This window comes from Perognathus longimembris, chromosome 4 (genome assembly GCF_023159225.1).
Source record: "Perognathus longimembris pacificus isolate PPM17 chromosome 4, ASM2315922v1, whole genome shotgun sequence".
Classification (NCBI taxonomy): Eukaryota; Metazoa; Chordata; class Mammalia; order Rodentia; family Heteromyidae; genus Perognathus; species Perognathus longimembris.
Window position 1 is genome coordinate 11,391,188 of NC_063164.1, and position 19,580 is coordinate 11,410,767.

Below are 19,580 nucleotides of genomic sequence, written 5' to 3' on the forward strand. Positions count from 1 at the left end.
ACACACAATTTGACTTAAGGCATGTAATCATCTGCTTATTTTTGTATCCACAGGAGCTCTTGGGGCAAATCACCAAGTTGATGCAGATGGATAACCTTTTTTTTCAATAGGTTCTAAAGGCTTTCTTAAAAAAGGAATTTAGTACAGAAGAGGCAAGCAATAGACTGAGTTAGAGTGGGATACGTGTTATGTATCTTTGCAACGATAACTATCTATGAGCTAATATGTACTGGGATATGCCCATCTGTGGTTAGGCAGGAATCCAAATAAAATCCTTATAAGCTGAGAAAGATGCTTTGGTGTAACTACCGGTAGCATTTCCATATTAGAAAAAAAAATAAAGAGCTAGAGAGAAAGTCTCTAGGAAAGCTATAGGAAAAGGTCAAATGTGTTTACCTTCAGTTTTATGGCACATGAGCAATTGTAGGTGGGGTTCTGAGAGTTTCCGCCTGATCAGGTTCCCAGGCTGCGGGCATTACTGACCTGGGGCCCCTCTTAGGAATCACTGGTCAAACATAGGCCTCCAGTCACAGAGCATATAGCTCTGTAATGTCAACTGCATCGTTCCATTGTATACTCACTCCTGCCCAGGTGGCAATGACTGAGTAATGAATTCTCCTTTTCCACAAATGCCTTGAAGATCTCATGCCAAACATTCAAAATTAAAAAAGAAATAATAAATGTCTGTGCTGTGCTATTGTAGCTGGAAAGCTTTGGGTTCAGGAGCCTTTTTTTTTTTTCCTTTCAGATATCGTTCTCGTACTCCATATGCAAATATGCTACGTCCACAAGTGCTATATTCCTTCCACCAAGGGAGCAAACATTGTAAAATCTGTACAGAGGCTGAGTGAACTGTGAAAGTCAGCTGGGGAGTTCACGGGAGGCCTGGATGCAAGATGCCAAATTTAACCCTGACGTTGCTATACTTCAACCTTGAATGCTCTTCCAAATCTCTGAGCTTCTAATTCATGGAGATTGTAAGTGGGCAAAGCCAAAAGATAGCCTCATTGAAATATTTGCATGTAAGTGCTGAAAACATTGATTCACAAAACAATTATTCCAGGAGTATTTGAAAGATGGAGACATTCACTGTTGTGTTAAGCAAAGCAATGAACTTCGAGTGCACAAACTCCCCTCCTGACTTCCACTGAGAGAGTAGAAGCCTAAACATCCATGGTATTGAATTGTGAAAAGAGTACTTGCTTCTCCTCCAAGCACCAGATGGTTCCAGAATCCAAAGTCAATGAGAGGAGTGCCTGGATTTATTTGGTTTCACAGATCTCAGTGAGGGTTTGTGAGAAAGCTTTTATTTTAACACATGGGAGACAAATGCAAAATAACTTCACAATGAACTCCTTTCAGGAAGAAAAGGGATCCTACTTTATCTAGTGGCACTTTTTATCTGGTGGCCCCTTGATAAGCAAAGCTCAACAATTATAAAAGACTAAACAATTATGGAATTTTAAAAAGATTTATTTTTTTCTTTACGTTCAATTTCTCCCTCCCTCCCTCCCTCCCTCCCTCCCTCCCTCCCTTCCTTTCTCCCTCCCTCCTCCCTCCCTCCCTTCCTCCCTTTCTCTCTCTCTCTCTCTCCTTTCCTTCCTTCCTTCTTTTCTTTTTGTGTATGCCAATCCTAGGGCTTGAACTCAGGGCCTGGATGCTGTTTTGAGCTGTTTTTGCTCAAAGCTAGTACTATGCCACTTGAGCCACAGATCTACTTCTGGTTCTTGGTGAATAGTTGGAGATAAGAATCTCGTGGACTTTTCTGCCTAGGCTGACTTTGAACTTCAATCCTCAGGTTTCAGCATCCTGAGTATTTAGGATTATAGACATGAGGGACTGGCACCTGGCTATGTTAAATTTCTAATGCAATACCAAGAAAATGTTTTTCAAAATAAGGAAAAATTTAGAAAAATATAGAATGTTTCTACTGTGGAAGAAATTTTTCCTTAAAAAAAACAATACTCTAAATCTAATTTACTAGCAATGCCTACAGCTCAAATGAATAAAGACGATTCATTTGCATAAGGACATTTTGAGAAGATTAAAAACTTACAGGGGGTAATGTATGAAGCTTTAGCAAGAAGAAGGCAAAAACTTTAATTCAACCCTTCATATTTTTGAGTAGGCTTTATATCCAAGGCTCTGGGCTCGGGATGATGATGTACTGATAAAAGGACAGATTCTTCCAGGTGCTTATAGCTCATATCTACAATCCCAGCTACTCAAGAGGCTGGAATCTGGAGGGTCACAGTTTGAAGCCAGCTCAAAAACTAAGCAAGCATGAGGTCTTGACTGGTGCACGCACAGTCAGACAGACACACAGACACACAGACACACAGATAGGCTATGAACCCTCCAGAGATCCTACCTCTTAAAACATACTTGATTTTGTCTGAGAAGCTGAAGTTATGTTATTAAGCAAAGTATACCCAGATCCCGAGTTTTATGTCCTCTCTACTGAAATTTGAAAGTCCCTGCCTTTGCAAGAGAGATGGAAAAATACCTTATTGGTCCTTTAAAGTTATAAAAGAAAACCTATCTTACAACAGGAACATTTGCTTATAAAAGAAAGTATTTTGAAACAAAAAGACAGGAGTTTAGGTAAATTTCGGGAGACAAAGCATTAGCAGGAGGGAGGGCATGAGGATTGTAAAGAGGAAAAAGGAAAAGGAAAAAACGGAAGAGAAGAGAGACAGAGAGGTGAGGAAAAACAATGAGAAGGAGCTGAGAACTTAAGAGGTCAGTGGGAGCCTGGAGCTCCTCTCCCCAAAGCCATCGTCAGGCAAATACTGGGGCTCTTCAGCTTGTGGGTGGTACAGCTAGGAGCTCAAGCAGAGATATTTGTCTTCAAGGGACAGAGGCTAAGGAAGGAAGTTGGCTCAGGGAAGAAATAGATGAGCGATCTGGCCTTCTGGATGTTCATTGCTTTCATATAAATTGAAACAAAATGAGCTGTGTAATGGAGTAGAAGAGAGATAGGTTTTGAATTAAAATATGACTATAAGGTAGAGGCTTGATTGTAAAAGTGATTGCAAAAGCAAAGGCTGGGTCTACATGTAATAATGAAGAACAAAATGACCAACATTTAAGAAAATCTGATCATAAAACACATTAGTGCGTGCTAATTACTTAGAGTTAAATTGTGAATGATTAGTTTGAACTTCACAGCCCCATGGTGAGAAGGAAAACTAATTTAGTAAAATCCATTATCATGCCCAGTACATAATTATTCTGAAAATGCTCATGATACAGTGATTTGTTTCTCAGAAGCAATGATAGCTGGAAATGTAGACCTCACAGAAACCTTAAATCTTCTAGAGAATATTTTAAGTGATTACTCAGACTCACTTAAAAAAGATGTGTTGTTTTTATGCTTTGTACATGTTCTATGATATTTCACATTAATAAAAAGTATGATTTCAGTATATGCATTTCATTTTATTTAATTACTTCCCTAAATAGATTTCTATTAGAAAATTGTTCCCTTTAGAATCAATAGCTACTGGTAAAAATTCAATGATCATTTTTAGAGATATGTTTAACCTAATACATTGAGACCTAACACATCTGTAAAAATAACCAGAGTGGTGAATAGAAATGTTTCAAATTCAATAGCAAGGACGTGATTCAATGTCAGTTCTGTTTTCTATTTGCTGGGCATGCCATCTGGGTAGCAACCAGGAAGAATAATTGGGATATCCATGAAAGCTTTTAGAACTATAATGGCCAGACCTGTGCCATATTCATTTCTGCATTTATATTCCGCAGGAGTATCCTGAATCATAGTACTTATTGTGCACAGATAGTAAAGACCTGAGTTCCAGTCCCAGCTTTGCTAATTATGTGAGAGAAGTAATGATGGACTTACTCCCCACCCCTACAACTTTGGTTCCTTCATTTGTGAGATGATGATAAAAATAGCTATCATCTGTAGTTGTTAGATTCCAAAATAGAATCCTAGATATAATAGAACTTAGTAAATGATAAAGATTTGTCCTAATATCATAAGGTGCAGAGAAATTTAATTGCCCATGTATGGCTCATTGCTCTCTCTCACCTTACGTCCTAATGGAACTGCTCATTCCAGTAGCTGTCTGCTCCCTTGAGCACTTCTGAGGCCCATGTTGAGCCCATTCAATCCTTTAAGAATAACCGTGCAGAACTATCTGAGGTTATGTTGATACTGGTCATTTCAACTGCTCACATAGAAAGAACACTGGTTAGAGAACTAGGTCAAAGCTAGCAGACCTGTGTTAAGATTAAAAATAAAACCTTACATGTGTAAAGCTATTGGTGGAAGGGTTGATACCAAGAAGATGGTACTCAGGTAAATAATTCACATTTTACTCAAGTGTCTTTGACCCAGCACTTGACCATGCCCTAAAATCCCATTAGGATACATAGATATAGTTGATAAATTGGCCAGGTAATTCCAGTCTAAGTTTATATGAGTTTTATGTCACTGTCTCCTCATCGGGGAGGAAAAGCAAATATCTTCACTAGGAGTCCAAATAGGGAGAGTTGAAGACTACTTTCTCCAAGATTAATTTTAATCAGATTTAAGCTACCTCTTTTTTTCATGAGAAATATGAGAGTATTATGATTTAACCAGCATAGCTAGAATCATTTTCTTTAAATCCCAATAACAGAAACAAATCTTAACTTATGTCCCTTTATCTGGAGGTTGCTTTCCACTCTGAATTTTTAGGTTGATCAACTGGTCATCACAAAGTTCCCCAATAATGTAAAATAAGCTTTCCCCTAGTGCATAATAATAAAAAAAATCATCTATTTTTCCTCTCATAAAACTAAAGTCTTCTTAAAGGACAAAAATCCAGTCATTTTTTTGTCACCAGCAGTTAGCAACACATTTGGTACCTAGTAGGCACCACAATTTACAAGATGGACAAAATCAGGATGGATAGTTTGATTAGTAGAGACACCAAAGAGCTCCTCTATAGTAAGATTCTTTTCTACTATTAGAATATATTTCAACATATACTGGTTTTGGAGGACTCATTTCTTTAATAAAATGTAGTTAGAAATTTAGACCTACATAAATTATTAAAATATATAATCAGGTTTTAATGCCAAGCATAGCCATGGTTATGAATTATAAATCTAAGGGGTTGAGAGTTAACTACTTTATTACTCCCTAGATTGGCCCCAATCATGGTCCCGGAACTAATTCCATTTAATTTATCTACTTCAATAGAAAAACGAAGCATGGATGGTACTGCATCTTCTGGATTGCAAAAGAATTCCAGCTACATATATGTAGCATGTGTTTAACATACATGTTTCTTACTGAGTGGTTTTACTTTTGTAAACTGATATAGTATTTTCATCGGTTCTCAATTTTTCAGCCTTCCTTTCTGAGACCAGGTACTGTAAAAGTCACCAAGAGTATTGCATAGAATTAAGTACTAGAGAAAATGTCTGAATACTAAAATTCACATTAGAGCGATTCATTCGTATAAAAGTAGGCTGCTACTTTGAAAAAAATCCAAATATTCGTGATTTTTAGAATACTGCCTGCAATGACGACATGAAACATGGTCTTTCGTGTTCATAGTGTATCTTGGAATCACCTCAGCATTATCAGGAAGCGATACCATAATTTCTTTGCAAGGGAGGCAACGAAGTAAAAGAAATTATTATCTGGGGGAAAAACTTTCTTATAACAATCATGATGACAACAATAAGAACGGCAACAACAAGAAAGCCCCTTCCCCGCCGACAAGTTATCAGAACGCAGATGAAATGATCTTGCATTACTCAGGTTTGTTTGTCTGACAGAATCCTTTCTTTTGTAAGAGGAACTGTACAGAGAGCATTTATTTGAAGCCTCAAAAGGCGGGGGGGGGGGGGGGCGGGGGACAAAAAAAGAACCAACTGCAGTTTTTGCCACAAAAAGACAGGTGGCGTCAGCATGCAACACTTAAAAAAAAATAAAGTGATTATTTTTCTCTGGGATTCTTTGAGAAAGCTCTCCTGCGCTGGGGTTTGTGGCTGAGCTGGTGACGTCAGTGTGTCAGTGCAGAGTCAGGCGGCGGCTCCCTATAAGCTCGGGAGCTGTCCGGTGCTGAACTGCTCCAGCCGCTCCTCCACCGGACTCGGAGGGACATGCTGTGCGCCTTTTCTGCCATCTCACAGAGGTATGATTGCTTTTCTCCTCGATTTACTGGACAGTTCTAAATTGCGTGTTCTGCCCTCAGTTCCTAGCTGAGAAGAAATTTAAAAAAAAAGACCATAGGACAAGCTTATGTGGGTAGGATAACTAAATAGCAACCTGATGCTCTTCAGCCGCTGTAAAGATATTATCTATGTGTCTATCTATATATGAATGAGTCTGATTGCTGTTCCAGCTGGGAACCAGGATGTTATTCATGCAATGTATGTAGGACAAGTGAAAAAGTTAAGGATTTCAGTGTCGATGCAAATCGTAATGTAAAGTTAACCAAACCTGATGGTTTTGTTTCTTCTCTTGATGTATGTGTTTCTTTTCTGAAAAGCCAGATAGATAACCAGGAATATAAATTATATGCTTAATATTCTTAACAGTAGGTTTCCAATGATTCAAAGGCTATTAATCACATTAGTCACAGGGGTAGCCAATTTAGGAACTAGCTATTTTTTTCTTTGATTTACTTCATAAGATTCTTCCAATTACCTTCTTGGTTTAACATAGAAGAGCCAGAAGAACTCTAAATTAACTGATTGTAAAATTGTTTTTGGAAGTGGTATGTTTTGAAAAGGTTTCTGTTGTTATGTCCTAATTTTAACCCAAGCAAAGTAGCTTAGAATGATCCTGAACATAAGGTTTTTCTTATTTTTTTTCTGGGTGAAATATTAAATATTAGCTTGGGGCATAGTTGGATGTGATTTTGACTTACAGAGAAATGGTAATTTTGAATAGATGGTGAACACATTCAAAGCGTCGTAAATTAGTGTTAATGGAGATTGTGCAAGATTTGAATTGGGGCAAGTTTTGTTTTTTGTTCTTTTTTTTGTATCGGAACAAGTTAGTTGTTCAAATGAAATACATCTATATGTGTCTTGATATTTCAGTGTCAATGTTCCTATCTGATCCTTGTAGAAAGGTTTTAATAATGACTTAAAAGGCTTTCATAATGGCTTTCAAGGCAGAAAATGGACCTTCTATTATTTAGATTTCAGAAAATTAAATTTTAAATCAAATCCTATATGACTTATAAGAGCTATGAAGACCATATTTTGCTACTTAGGAAAAAAAGAGCTGCAACCAGGAAAAGAACTCTGTTGATTCTTAAAGGCAATGATTATGTTATCCAAATTCAACCCGAAAACATGACTAGAGCATAGCATTTCTTAGTCTGGGGTTCTGAAAGCTGAAATGAGCACTCCACTCCAATTCTATGGCTAGGTTTAAAGAGAAGCATAAAACCCATGGGGTAAGAACATTTCCAGACTGCTTTATCAGAGTTGTTTGTAATGATGTTACTTGAGAATGCTTTCTTTCTAGATAATTATTGAGAAGCTAATAAAAATGGTGCCAAGTACCACAGCAGTAATAGAACTTTGCATTTTTACAGGACTTAATTTTTTAAAATTATTCCCCTCCTTTTTCTTTTTATTAATGGAGTGTGCTAGATGTCACTAATTTTGTTCAGAAGTCTGAGTAACTTGAAAAGGATAATACTGCTATCAATGCATAATACATTGCTATTATTGTTCATGTATATATATAATTTAAATTTTTGGAAACTTTAACTGTGCTATAAACTTTTTGAAAAAGAATTCCATTTTGCCGTGTTGAATTGGCATTGTATAGAAAGAAATTAAAGGCCATATTGGTATAGATATTGAACTTATTTTTCCCCATTGCACAGGGGTAAATGTATTATATTAAATATGTAAGAGCTTACCTATGTGTATCTGATTATAGAAACCGAAACTTTTCTCTAAATAATGTTAAAAATGAATATTTTCAGAGGGTGGTTTCAAAGAAAATAAGTTCAATATGGTTTTAAAGATTATTATGTTAAATGTCAGTGTTAAAAATTCATTACTCAAAGTAAATTATCCCTAAGAAAGATAAGGAAAAATATATAATCACTTTTATTTAAGCCAGTGATTTTTATGGATACAATTACTTATTATAGATATTTATTAATGATAAATGTCTTGAAAATATTCTTAGAAAAAAACTTAGTAATTTACTCAATGGGAATTATTATTTTTTTTTTTTTCGCCAGTCCTGGGCCTTGGACTCAGGGCCTGAGCACTGTCCCTGGCTTCTTTTTGCTCAAGGCTAGCACTCTGCCACATGAGCCACAGCGCCGCTTCTGGCCGTTTTCTGCATATGTGGTGCTGGGGAATCGAACCTAGGGCCTCGTGTATCCGAGGCAGGCACTCTTGCCACTAGGCTATATCCCCAGCCAGTGGGAATTATTTTAGTAAAAATATGTATCTATACAAAATAAGTTTTCATAAATACATACATTTTAAGCCCTGAAAATAATGCCATTAATTACCAGCCAGATATAATGAGCAAGGATATTTTCTACAACTAATGGCTCATCTAATTCAAAATTGTGCCCACATAACTTAAAGCTCATATAGCACAAACCCATGGTCCAGCAAAGACACAAACAAGCTTGAAGACTTATTTTACATGCATTTTATGTACATGTGTATAAGTTATGAGTATTTAAAAAGCCCTTTTTCAATGTTTGCAATGCCAAATATAAAACATCTAAAAAGGATTTCTGTTGCTTATTCATATGTGAGATTTTTAGAGCTCTAGAGAAAAAAAATGAATGAAGATTTTTTTTTTTTTTTAGTTGGAATATTTGGACACGTCTGTGTTTATCTAAACTGGGAGTTACATAGTGGCTATTTTAAGCTTTTCTAACAGTATGAGTCATTTAAGATTTCACAGGTCCATACAAAAATAGACAAAGGCATAAGACAAATGGAATCTGAACACTCTCAAGTTCAGAAATAGACTAGTTAAGTAAACTTATGTTCGTTCCAGAGCATCTGTTTATTTACTATACACTCCTGAAGGATGATGAAAAGTATAAGAATTATTGCATTTGAGATAATTATAATAAAAGCACAAGAAGAAATGTGGAACAAGAAGTTTTGAACCAGATTATTATTTTAGCATGCTTACAGAAAAGGAACTTCATTGAAACCCAGGAAGGCATACATTTTGAGGTTTATTAATTAGCAACTGGATTTAATGTCACAGTGAGAACAAACTATTTCTGAACAACAAATGGGTCTAGGTCTCATGGTGAAGGCAATCAGTGTGACTGGGGCTAAAGTGCTGGGTTACATAATTATATGTATTAACATTGTCGCTGATGGGTTTCTACAACAAAATTGGATAGTTCCATAACCTTTATGTATCGCTATTTGTTCTACACACCTTTTAAAAAATTTTATTTTTGTCTTTAGGTAGTTGTACAAAGGAGTAGCATATGGATCCAATCAACTCTGTAACCCTAAGGCATGATTACGTGTATGTGGTTACATATTTAAAAAACCGTATTTTGCTAATGATTTTAATGATTATGCTATGTGAGTGAAAAGAGTACTTTTTTAATTAAAAAGACAACATATGCTAAAGAGGAACCTCAAGGTTTTGTAAGTGCAGAAATAAAATTTGGGAAATCTGATGTCAGTGTTTTTGTGACTGGTTAACCGAGCAAATGTCATTATAGAAGTCTGAAGTAGGGACGAGGTAACAAACAGTTCAAGTAATGTATCCAATGCCTAATGTATGAAACTGTAACCTCTCTGTACATCATTTTGATAATAAAAATTTGAAAAAAAAAGAAGTCTGAAGTAAATGAGCAAGCAATTTGCAAGCTTCTGGTGATTAGCTCCTAGACTTGCCCTGAGTGAAATGACTGCTCCTCTTTGCCTCTCTAGCCCTCTGCCTCTCATGGGAGAGTAGTGTGTCTCCCTCGTGCTAACTCGCCTTTTCTTTGCTTCCAGGAAATCTTTGAGAAGCATGGCAGAAACCAAGAAGCCCGGGCTCAGAGCCTCTCTCTGGCTGGTCCATTTACTGTTCCTCATCTGTGGCGCGCACGCAGCCTCCTTCCAGAGGAACCAACTGCTCCGCAAAGAGCCCGACCTGCGCTTGGAAAGTGGCCCCAAGCTCCCGAATCCTGAGATGATCAGGGCTTTGGAGTACATAGAGAAACTCCGGCAACAAGCTCACCGGGAAGAAAGCAGCCCCGACTACAGCTCCTACCAAGGCATCGCGGTTCCTGGGGAGGAAGGCCGTGCGCCCCAGGGCTCCAGGGACGCGCTGAGCGAGGACGAGTGGCTGCGGGTCATCCTGGAGGCCCTGCGGCAGGCGGACACCGACCCCCAGGCGGCTGTCAAAGACCACCAGGCCTATGCCTTGGGTGTGGAGAAGAACTTCCCAGCGGACCTGACGGAGGACTACGAGGCCGCCCAGCCGTGGGCCGAGAGGAAGCTCACGCAGCACCTGCGCTTCCCCGTGATGTACGAGGAGGTGTCCCGGGACAACCCCTTCAAACGCACCAACGAGATCGTGGAGGAGCAGTACACGCCCCAGAGCCTCGCCACGCTCGAGTCTGTCTTCCAAGAGCTGGGGAAGCTGACCGGGCCCGGTGGCACCCAGAAGCGTGAACGCGCCGAGGACGAGCCGAAAGCCTACGCGGGCGACGAAGACGACCTCTACAAGGCCGGCAACATCGCCTACGAGGACGTGGTGGGCGGGGAGGACTGGAGCCCCATGGAGGAGAAGAGCGAGGGCCAGGCGCAGGACGAGGCCAGGGACGGCCCTAGAGAACACCGACAAGAAGGAGCAGCCCCACGAAGACGCCGCGAAGCGCGCGGGGCAGCTGGGCCTCCCCGAGGAAGAGCCGCTGTCCGGGGACGCCTCCAAGCTCGTGGCCTACCTGAAGAGGTTGGTGAGCGCCGCGGCGAGTGGCCGATCACAGGCTGGGCAAGCGGGGGACAGGGCCGCCAGGCTTCTGCAGAAGCCCCTGGATGCGCAGTCCATTTATCAGTTGATCGAAATCTCCAGGAATTTACAGATCCCCCCCGAAGACTTGATTGAGATGCTCAAAACTGGAGAGAAGCCCGTGGGATTGGGGGAACCCGAACAAGAGCTGGACCTTCCTGGGGACCTCGATGACGTCTCAGATGCGGACTTAGACCATCCGGACCTCTTCCCAAGTAAGATGCTTTCCAAGAGTGGGTACCCCAAAACACCTAGCCGTGCCGGGGCAGAGGCCTTACCCGACGGGCTCAGTGTTGAGGATGTGTTAAATCTGCTCGAGATGGAGAGCAATGCGGCAAATCAAAAGCCACCGTACTCCCCCAATCAGTACAGCCGAGATAAAGGTCTGGCGAGGGTCAACTATGGTCCTGGAAAATCTCGAGCCAACCAGCTTTCCAAAGCTGCCTGGATGCCCGATGTTGAAAACCAACAAGAACTCTATGATAATCTCAATGACAAGGACCAAGAGTTAGGAGAGTACTTGGCCAGGATGTTGGTGAAGTACCCCGAGATCATGAATTCCAACCCGGTGAAGCGAGGCCCCACTCCTGACTCTTCCGAAGATGACCTTCTGGATGAGGACCAGATCGAGCAGGCCATCAAAGAGCACCTGGGCCAAGGCAGCTCCCAGGAGACTGACAAGGTGAGCAAGAGGTTCCCAGTGGGCTCCCTGAAGAATGATGACACCCCGAACAAACAGTACTTGGACGAAGATCTGCTCATGAAAGTGCTGGAGTACCTCAACCAAGAAAAGGCTGAGAAGGGAAGGGAGCATGTCACTCAGAGAGCCATGGAAAACATGTAAGCGGCTCTCACAACGCGCCCCATCTCCCCTTTTCCCACCCCAAGCGAACCCCTTGGTTTCTCTTTAGTGTGTTGATTCTCTGCTGTTCACACTGTACTATCCTTTAAATGATGTACAGGCAGATGGCTCCAGGTTGTTGGGGAATCTGCTTCATTTAATCTGCGCTGTTCTCTTGTGTGTGGATTTGTGTAAATGTTACAACGCCTGGTTTAAAATAAATAATATTCTGTCCTTTATTCAAGAAAGATATCTATGATAGTGTTTAATAATGTGGCATTGCTAATGTTCATACATGGTAAAGAGTGTCCTCTAATTCTCTTGGAAGTTTTTAATATTTCTTGAACTATTTTGTTACTGTCTGTAGTGTTTTTGTGGAGTACTGGAGCAAAAAAAATCAATAAAGCATTATAAATATGTAGTTTTATTTATAAGGCCTTTTCTATTGTGTGCTTTATTGTTGGTTAGTAAATGTTTTTTTTTTTCCTGGAGACCTTTGGACTCTTCATTCTGGAAAACAAGAGACAATTTCTGTGCACCAAGCAATGTGGAGACCAAAGAGAAATCTGTCACTGTGCACAGTAATGAGCTTCACTTGGGATCAAGTCCCCTGCCTAGAGAGTCAGCCTTTCCAACAGCCTGCTGCAGCCTTCCTCATGGTTTTCCACACATAACTTACTTAATGCAATACGCCTTTTGGCATAATATTTGTATCTTTTACCTTGATTGCTACAAATAAAATATATCAAATCTCTCATATTCACAAACAGCAGGAAGGCAGAAAGGAAGGAAAGAAGGAAGAAAGGAAGGAGGGAGGGAACAAGGTGAGGGAGGGAAGAAGGAAGGAAGGGAGGAGGGAGGGAAAAATCGCAATGGGCATGGCAAGCAGAAATGTTCACAGGTTTGGAAGCAACCTGCCTTTTCCCAGGTGACCTTGCTTCTCAGAAGACAAACTGTTCCCACATGCCCATGAGGTAAGCCAGTGGGCACAGTCTTAGTGAGAACAGCCACCTTCCCTGGTGGACTAGAACCTTGTGCATAAGGATTACCAGGAATGTCTTTGAAGTATAATGGTACTGGCACCTAACGTATCAACAGGGAATAAGCAATAGCAATAGCAATAGCCCCAAGAAAATATACACAGCAACAAAATAATCATGGTTATAAGCAAAGAAATAAACAATAGATATATGTTAGGTAGTTGTGGTGTGCCAAGCACTATACTAAACTCTTTTTGTACTTTACCTCATTTAGTCCATAAAGTGATGCACACTGCTATTGGCCTATTTTCAGTCCCTCACATTATATCTGGGAAAACAAGATAATGATCTCAAAGTTAGTCAGCATGGTGAGTTTCCATAAATGGGTATTCCTAACGATTTCATTCCACACTGTGTGGGATGGGCCTGATCAGCAGATAGTTGGGTTGGTGTGGGATGGGATGTGCAGGTGGGACGTTGAGGGGCTCATGAAGATGGTACATATGCATTTCTCTCCACGTGTGTGTGCATGTGTGTGTGCATGTGTGTGTGTGTGTGTGTGCGTGTGTGTGTGTTCAAGTATCCCTGAGCCATTGAAGGATAGTGAGAGGGCCTGGATGCCTAGGGAAAACATGAAATATAAGTTTTCCTACATTTTCCCATCCAAGTATACCCTTTCTTGGAATTCTAGAACCCACAGGTGGATGGAAACATAAGAGATGGCTGTGTCTACAGAGTTTCTGACACATGGTTTTGATTCCCAAACCCTTTGTAGGAAGGAAGTTGCAATCTTACAGAGAGGTGCTTTGATTGGTTAGTTGTAAACACCATTGGCTTCAGATCAACCTATAGTGGTGCTTTAGATAATGGAGTGTGCCTTTAACCCAGAGCCAAGCCTGGTCCCCATGTAGGATTCCTTCCATGTGGGTCTGATTCTTTATTATGCATGGCATCACATGTCTGAGACCACTGGGATCAAATCAGAACTATTCCAAGTGGAAAGATGGGGCATATTCATGGGAGTTGAAGTCTAAGAGACATATTTCTAGTCCATGCTTTGCATATGCATGAGGTCATAGCCACACATAGCACCTGACCTATGAGCACTCCCTCCTACTTCATCTAGCGTGCAATAAGTCTCTCCTTGGATTCTAAGACAACCATGGAACTATTTCCCTGCTGGCCCTAAACAGAAATAAGAACATGGTGCCTGAATATCCACACCTACAGAGTCTTGCCTTTGCTATGATCTTTGAAGTCAGGCAATGGGAGCAAACTAACTGATAGACAGTGCTAATGAGGCTCCAGGACAGGATTAATATACAGGCTGGTGGGATACAAACCCCACAGGTGCTGCTTTGTTCTTAAGGCCTCAGTCAAGCTTGAATTCCATAGTTCCCTAGTGGAGACATTTTAGGAATCAGGATTGGCAGTCAGGAGATAGTTGAATCTTAACTGGCATATATATTCCTTTTTGGAACCCCCTCCCCTGACACCCAGACACCAGTCAACAAGTATCTTTGCCTTTTGACAGTCCTACCATATCCCCTGCTATTGACTCACTGTCACTTATTTCTGATCCAGATTTCTTTTCATAAATACATCAACATGTTGCTGCTTAGCATAAGCAATGAAGCTCTGCCTTGTGGATGACAAATTCATTGCAACTGGGGCAAACTTGTTCCTTTCTCTGCCACAAGCCTCTTCCATCAGAAACCAGAAGTAACTGGAGCCTACCAGGCAGATACCCACTGCAGATTACCATGCAGAGAGAGGACCAAGAAATTATTTGTATCCTCAAATGTCTTCACCTTTTGCAAGAGTCCAAGCCTCCATCAGTGGACAGTGAGATGGTAGGCTTGCATTCTGCATGCTCACAATAAGCCTCACCCTGGCAGACCTGCCCTTTCTTCAGTCCACCTAGCTGTCCTGAGGACAATGAAGACTAATCTGGTTGCGTTCTTTGTAACAAGACTTCCAGGTCATCCCTTATTTCCCATGCCCAAATCTCCCTTAACTCTCTCAGTCACTTTTCTGGATACCAACACCTGCTTTAAATAGTCTATACACACTTTTTCTCTATGTTCTTTGATACTTAAAAATTAGTGATATGCAAAATGCTCTACACCGCCATCTTTTTTTGTTTTTTTTTGTTTTTTGTTTTTTTTTTGCCAGTCCTGGGCTTGGACTCAGGGCCTGAGCACTGTCCCTGGCTTCTTCTTGCTCAAGGCTAGCACTCTGCCACTTGAGCCACAGCACCACTTCTGGCCATTTTCTGTATATGTGGTGCTGGGGAATTGAACCCAGGGCCTCATGTATATGAGGCAAGCACTTTTGCCACTAGGCTATATTCCCAGCCCCTCCACACTGCCATCTTTTGAAATGTTCTCCTCCATGTTTCCTGTAAGGAAGCCTCCCTTTAAATATTTTCCCCTGAAATCCCTTTTCCTTCTTTGTCCATCTGCACAACCATGGCCTTGCTCTTCCCTTCATTAATAACTGCCACCTAGTCTAAATCCCAATTCCAACCGTTTGCTCTAATATTCAGGTCCAATGTTCCTAATGTTCTTCCGCTCAGTTCCAATCATCCCCCCTCACCAAGCACAACCCATTTACCATCTTTTTAGTCCCTCTCATGCCCTTTTCTCTCTTTACTATTCACCTTGTCAAGTGTGAATCTCATAGTCATTACAACCACTCCCTCATAAACATTGTCAGTGCTCTCCTGCCCCTCCTGCCTCATTAGAAATTTTTGCTAAACAACTTTAGTGGACTCCAATTCTCCACCCATTCATTCTCCTCTCCTACAACTGAGCATCATTTTATCTTAAAGTCATGCTCAGGGCCCTCAAGGAGCCCATAATGCTGTCCAATGATTCTCATCCAGCTCTCCTTCCCTCAGCTTTTCACTCCTTAGACAATGAAATCATTATTTTCTCCTTGTCTGAGTATATTCAGTTCCGTCTCCAAAACCCTTACTCTCAGATCATTATTTGGCTTTCTGTTTCATTGGAAAAAAAATAAAGATGAAGCAACCTCAGGAGAAGATGTCCAGTGTCCCATTTTCACTTGGTCCCACCCACCCGCATCTCTAGTGACGCATTCTCTGCTTTCCTCAGTTTTTCTTGTTTTTGATGACTGCTCTTACATCTGTCTTTACTGACGTTTCCATTTGGATCCATTGGGACCTTATCCTCTTCTTAACTTGAGAGCCTTATTTCAGCAATTTCCCCTGGTTGCATCTACATGCTCCTTATTCACATCAGCATACAGACTGCTGGCTCCTGCAAAACCAACCAACCAAGCAGACAAAAACTCTCTCCCGACCCTCTTCCCTGCACCTACTTCTCTGTGTGTCTTCGTCCCCTTATGGAAAAATTCCTTCTACATGTACTTGTTATATGTACTTGTTCAAATTCTCCTCTCCCTCTTAGTCAGGTTTTTGCTCCTCTTCACCACAGAAATGGCTTTTGTCAAGACAATAACTTCCAAAATGTGAAACATAACCTCAGTCCCAATAGTCTATCCTATATTTTAATCAATATTCTTTAACAACAGTACATTTCTTACCTTTAGACACCTTCTTTGTTTGGTGTATAGGCTACTGAACATGCTTAATTTTCCCTAACTCACTGGCCGCACACATACTCTCTTGCTCTCGAGTCTCCTTTGCTCTTCTTTATCTTCTTGGACTCTAGACATTGGGGTTCATTCAATGATTCCCAGCCCAAGCCCAATGACTTTTTTACTACCAACTATTGGCTAACAACTTCATTTTTCTAAATCTAACTAATAGTATTTCCAGGAACTTCAGACTTGTAAATTCATTGTATTTGGATGACCAGTGGATAGCTCAAGAATAACATGATCATAGAAAAATTCTTGGCTTGCTTCCTTGACAACTTCTCCAACTCCTCCTATAGACTTCTCTGTCTTGGCTGTTTGATCCAAAACAGTTGTTTTACCATACAGTATGTGATTATCATCACTAACTTCTACCTGTATTATAATTTACTCATGGAATTATTGCAAATCTTATTGCCTAACTTCAGAACATATACATATTTCTCACCACTTTCACTATTATCAATGTGCTACTTACTAGTTCCCTTTCACATTAGAATATCCTTGCATTGGTTTAACTTTGGGGTCCATTTGTGTTATACCTTTATTAGTTCCAAGATTCCTGATGATAGTGTTTGTTTTATTCATTTTGTTTCTTTCAAGTTTGAACTTGGGTTCTCTCACTTTCTATGTAGGCACTCTACTACCCGAGCCAAGATTCAATTCCTGTTTTATTCATGATTATAGTTTTCATTACCTAGATTAGTAATTGGAATGTTTATAGTGCAGAAAAAGGAGTTGTTGCACTACGAGTAAATGAATGGAGAACAGGGGTATGAGAGATGAAATAAAGAAGAGAAAATAGGAAGAAAGGATCAGAGATTGAATCTAATTGAGAGCAATGAAAAGCAGTAAGTCTTTGCTATCAGAGCAACAAAGACATGATAAGCATACAAGCTTATGCTATTTTATGGTATCAATTACATCAATGATTTTTTATGACATCCAAGCAGATTTGATAAGACTTAAAGTATACACAGAATGAAATTAATAGGAGAAAGAAAATTCTCAATCTTATATGGAGCTTATATAATTGCCTCTGTAACTTTTTACAAGGGCTTGTGAAAACTAGGCCCAGCTATATATTTCAGTTTAATTTAGGCATTATCAGAAGTGCTCATTCCAGGATTTGGCAACTCTCTTAGGTGCTATATATTTCTGGCCTAACAAAATTATAGTTATTTTGGCTTTTAAAAAAACAAGTGCAGGTAAGAATTATAGTTATTTTGCCTTATAGAAGAAAATAAATTACTGTTGTAATAATACCATAGAGCTTAGTCTCATGTGGGTAAAAGTTGTGTCATCCAGAATCTGTAACCACTACAAGCTAATGCTACTTATTCTGAGGCTATTATTTGTGACAGTTAGAAGGTTAGGAATCTTCATGGGCTTTGATCAAGGAACTTCTGATGGGTGAAAAGAATCAAGACTGAGAAGACAGGGGTGTTTTCCTGTCTTTTCATCTAGAATGAAGATGACAAATTGTCTCCACGTGTTCAGATAGTATTACCTTAGGTCTTGATTTTAACAACTATTGGTAGTTTTTTTTTGTTTGTTATTTTTCTGGAGGACCAAAGCCACTTACACATTTATTATGGTGATTTTCCATTTGCTTATTTTCTACTCTCAGGGCATTGGTACATAAAGATGTATTGTGGACACCTAGATGTTTGCTGTTTTACTCCTGAGATTATTATCATGGAGTGGCTCCTGGTGGATGCCGGAGGGCAGCGGTGGGGAGGGGGCAGACTGGGTAAGGAGCCAGTCAGTGTCTAAGACAAAGATGTGGTACCCACACTGGTATTTCCAGTTACTCCAGCACAGACTTGAATCAGAGTACTATTTGTATCTAGTCATCCTTAGATGATACTTTGCGCACACTGAAAACTCCTGTTGTTCCCTTTCCTCAGTCTTCACAGTAGGTTTCTCCATTGCAATATTTATTTTTCCTCATACTTGCCATGTAGCTGTGGCTAACCACATAGCTGTGTGCCTGTGCCACCTATTAAATTACGAGGCGAGCACTTTACCACTAGGCCATATTCCCAGCCCCCACCTATTAAATTTTAATCACTGTGAGGTGAAGGGCCAGATCTGATGCCCTCTCAATATCCTCTGCAATGTACACCACGAGGCCCCTTTCATGTGCTCTGCTCAAATCACACGATAAATAAGATGAGCAGATACTATGAAGCAGGACTTCCTCCCGGTTGTATTGTGTTTTACAGGGCTTGTGCTTGTTCCTTCTGTAAGCTCAGCTCAATTCAGTGCAGAAGAATGAAGACTTTACTCCACACTCCATGTAAGTCCTAGAGGGACCCTTGGCCTTGGCATTTCAGAGCAAGGAGACTCTCAGAATGATGCCACGTTGTAAAGAGTACCTAGCTGAATACTTGGCTTCATTTGAGTTTGCACTGGATCTGAAATTCCATTGCTGCCATCCTTTGTTAGCTGGTCAATTTCGAATCCCAAGATCTAGACACACCCAAGGCCTTGCTGTTGTTAACAATTGTCTTTCCTGGCACCTGATTAGAAAAGTTCAGACCACTGTCATAAAAATGATAAAAATGTAGCCTTTCCAGTTTGAACTGGTATGTGGAAGGATCTGTTCATGAAAGTTCCAAAGAGCATTCAAATGTTAACTCCAGAAATTTCTCTCGACTTGTACTGAAACTTTTACTTGAACAACATGTTTTTGGTCTCCGGGGGAAAAAAAAAGATCAAGAGTGAAATCATGGCTTTCTGACTTAGGTAGGCATTTAATCTAGAGTATGAATATATATATATATATATATATATGTATGTATATATATATATGCTGTGGTAAGGATTTAATGACAAGGTTTATTAACTGTATGAGAGTTCTTGAATCAGAGTAGTTGATAAATAAGGTAAAATTTCCCAATCAACCATTGCTAACCATCTGTAATGTGTCAAGTCTTGTATTGGACTTTATGTTAGCAGAGGGATATAAAGGGTATGTATAATGTGTTTCCATACAAACAGACCACAGTGAGGAAGCACTTTTGCTCCCTTTACAAACAGGATCATCTTGGATGCTGCAGCTATTTTGAGAAAATGGCTTTGCGCTGAAGCAGCACGCTCTGACTCCATCTGTCACGGGGTCCAATTTAACTGAGGC

At 40.2% G+C, this 19,580-nt stretch overlaps 1 protein-coding gene across 1 annotated transcript; it reads left to right on the top strand.

Moving 5' to 3' along the window:
• The first annotated feature begins 10,009 nt into the window (after positions 1-10,009).
• On the top strand, positions 10,010-12,208 carry Scg2 (secretogranin II). The gene is given in 2 exon segments (XM_048344154.1): positions 10,010-10,807; positions 10,809-12,208. Coding segments are annotated over 2 exon segments (1,827 nt in total). The 3' UTR covers positions 11,838-12,208.
• The last annotated feature ends 7,372 nt before the right edge of the window (positions 12,209-19,580 follow it).